Here is a 3,455-nt window from a genome sequence, read left to right on the forward strand (position 1 = left end):
AAGCGCTATTGCTGGGTCACATGGTTTCAGTTGTTTGAGTGTTCTCTGTACTGATTTGCATAGAGGCTGTAGCAACCTGCAATCCCACCAACAGTGGAGTAGGGTTCCATTTTCCCCACATCCTCACCAGCAGGTGTTGTTAGTAGTTTTTTGTATGTGCGCCATTCTTACTGGTGTTAGGTCGTACCTCACTGATGTCTTAACTTTGATTTCCCTTATTGACATACGTTTGTTTGCCTTTTGGTTTTTTTCCTTTATTTTGATTACAAAGTTGGATATACAGAGAGGAGGAGAGAAAGAGAGGAAGATGTTCCTTCCGTTGACTCACTCCCCAAGTAACCACAACGGCTGGTGCTGTGCTGATCCAGAGCCAAGAGTCAGGAACTTCCTCCAGGTATCCCACACGGATGCAAGGTCCCATGGCTTTGGGCATTCCTTGACTGCTTTCCAGGCCACAAGCAGGGTGCTGAATGTGAAGTGGAGCGGCCAGGATTAGAACCGGTGTCCATATGGGATCCCGGCACATTCAAGGCAAGGACTTTAGCCATTAGGCCACAGTGCTGGGCCCGGGTTTTTTGCTTTGTAAAGTGTCTACCCATTTCCCATGCCCATTTCTTGAGTGATTTGTTTGTTCTCGTGTTTTGGTTGTTCTGGATATCTTTGTATATTCTGGAGATTAGCCCCCATCATCTATGTAGTGTGCAAAGATCTTCTCTCATTCTGTGGGTTGATTTTTTACTTTGTTTCCTTTGCTGTGAGGAAGCTTCTTAGTTTAATGTAGTGCCATTTGTTTATTTTGAAGTTGATTGCTATTGCCTTTTTTTTTTTTTTTTTTAGGAAGTCAGGGCCTACACCTTGTTAATACGCACACCAGGCTAAGGCAGAGCAGCCACAAGCCCTGACTCTACCCTGCGCAAAAAAGATCAGCCATAGGCTCAGCGCAGCCATCTCCTTTGCCACTCCACCCAAGGCAACGCCAACGCTGACTCTCAGGCTTATGTTGCTCCTTGCTTGCTGCTGACCAAGGCCTTGTAGCAAGCTAGTAGCTGCAACCAGAAAGCTCTGAGATCAAACTGCTGCCACTAGCTCGTCCCAAAAGGACTTGGTCATGGGGACCGGAAAGGGCCTCCTAGGGTGGGGGCTAGCTACAAGTCGCTCCCTGGTGCACTACCTGCAGGACCGCCAGTTCGGTTTAAAGGGACACAGGGCACAAAGGGGTTTTGAAAGCCAGCTGCACAGCCTTGCAGTGCGGAGTCTGCCCCAAATGTTGAGGGAGCACCAACTGGACCTGGGAACATTCAACAAAGTGTTTGCTTCACAGTGGCTGAATAGCAGGGAGGTGGTGTGTGGCACCAAGTGCAACAAGCTGTTCAGGCTGGACGTGTACTCAGGAAGGATCACGCACTGCCCCCTGATGGTGGACAGAGAGCCTGCACGAGCCCGGAGACTGCCTGGCTCTGGCATCCATGCCATTGAGCTGAATCCCTCCAAGACACTTCTGGCCACAGGGGGCAAGAACCCCAATAGCCTGGCTGTGTACCAGCTGCCCACCATGGACCCTGTGTGCCTGGGTGACATCCAAGGCCATAAGGACTGGATCCATGCCATCGCCTGGGTGAGTGAAAATGTGGTGGTGAGCGGTTCCCGTGATGGCACCCTGGCTTTATGGCAGTTGGATCCTGAACTTTTCCATGATACCATTGATTCGCACAGTAGCAGTGGCATCCCCGTGTATGGTCACATCCATCCAGTGGATGTGGTTGATGTCTCCACATACAGCCCTCTTTCCAGTCACGACCAAATCTGTGCCCTTGCCTTCAGCAGCAGAAACCAGGAGCTGGGATCAGTTTTGCTGGATGGCTACTTCCACCTCTGGAAACCTCAGAGCAACCTGTCTGGGCTGTTCTCCATCAGGATGCCCTACGTTGGAGGGAATGTGTGCATGACTTACTGCGATGAGTTTTCCCTGTATGCTGTGGCTTCCAATACCTATCTCTGTTTCCTAGATCCACGCCCATCCCAGCACGATATCCATCACGCGCGCTACATGGAAATTGGCACCCATGTGTGCTCAATGAGCTACAACAGGGATATTATCACATTGGGAACAGTGCATGGCTCCCTGCTCTTCTATGACGTCCGTGCCCACAAGTTCCTAGGGGACAGCTGTGAGGTCGGCCCGGACTCTCCCCCAGAGTCTGCGAGGAGAAGGCTCAAGCTCACCTGTAACAGGGGCTGGATCAACCAGCATACCCTCCAGGAAGACCAGAATGTGCATTTGCACCAGATACAATTTTCTGTATACACCCACTGCTACAACTGGCCAGAAATGAAGCTCTTTGTGGCTGGGGGGCCTACCATTCCTAATATCCATGGAAACTATGCTGGGCTATGGATCTGAGGATGGCTGCTATTGCTCAAGGTACACATAGCCACTCTACTCTCTTCTATCTTCCATTGCTGTGCTGCGTTTATGCTTTTTAATTCCGTAATTTTGCTTTTCAGGAAGAATTGGCCAAATGTTACCCTCCTTCCTCCATGCAGAGAAACAGAAAGATCCTCTCGTCATTCAAACTTTTGAAGACATTTGTTCCTCATCCTAAACTGACTTATCAGATGTTAAAAAACCCCTGAACCTGACTATATCTCAGTTTATTTCTGTGATTGAATAATTCACATGTTCTGTTTCATTAAGGGAATTCAGTCATGTTCTTAAAGTTGATGATATTTTTTCTTACTGAAAACTGGCATTTCATTATTCCCGTTCAGTACTTTTCATTCCAGATATAGTGTATAATCAGGATATCTTCAAAGCAAAATTTATAAATTAGCTTACAATCTTGCATCCACATCAATACTCCTACTCATGAGAGCACTTCATACTTGTCTGGGGTGTAGTTACCTGAATTAACCTGAATTTCAGATTGAGCATTGTATTGAGTATTCCCAGCCTTATGTTAAGCTTCAGTCACTTGCTGTTCTAGATTTCTGCCTACAGTTTAACATGTGTGTAAGAATCCTGCCCAGCACTGAGTGCCACCCCTCAAAGCAGCGTTCCTAAGTGTGAGTGTGAAAGATGTGGTCAACTTTGGGAATATGTCCAGGAAATTCATTCAGTGTATTTGATATGACTATTCCTGATATTGAATGTAATATTAGGACATGCTTTTCAAAATCCTGTTGTACCTAAAATAAAGTTGCAAAGAAGAAAATTGAGCTGTTCCCACTCATTTGAAAAGGTAAAAACATCTTGCTATGTAAATCTCCAAATACTAATATTGTCATTTCAGGAATTTCAGAGATTTTGTTATTTTTAAATAGTTGAGAGTAGTTTAAGGGAAAGTACTTTGGGACTCTGTTAAATGCAAAAAGTGAACCGACATAAAATGTCTGAGTGACTGTATGCTGAATGACTGAAAGAAAGAAGAAAAGTTGGCTCTGCATTGAAGCTGGCA

General features: G+C 46.3%; 1 protein-coding gene across 1 annotated transcript; it reads left to right on the forward strand.

The window, feature by feature from the left end:
* The first annotated feature begins 1,108 nt into the window (after nucleotides 1-1,108).
* Nucleotides 1,109-2,401, forward strand: LOC101523470 (DDB1- and CUL4-associated factor 12-like protein 2). Its single transcript, XM_012930115.2, has one exon. It carries the CDS (start codon nucleotides 1,109-1,111, stop codon nucleotides 2,399-2,401), a length of 1,293 nt encoding a protein of 430 aa, XP_012785569.2.
* The last annotated feature ends 1,054 nt before the right edge of the window (nucleotides 2,402-3,455 follow it).

This window comes from Ochotona princeps, chromosome X (genome assembly GCF_030435755.1).
Source record: "Ochotona princeps isolate mOchPri1 chromosome X, mOchPri1.hap1, whole genome shotgun sequence".
Lineage (NCBI taxonomy): Eukaryota > Metazoa > Chordata > Mammalia > Lagomorpha > Ochotonidae > Ochotona > Ochotona princeps.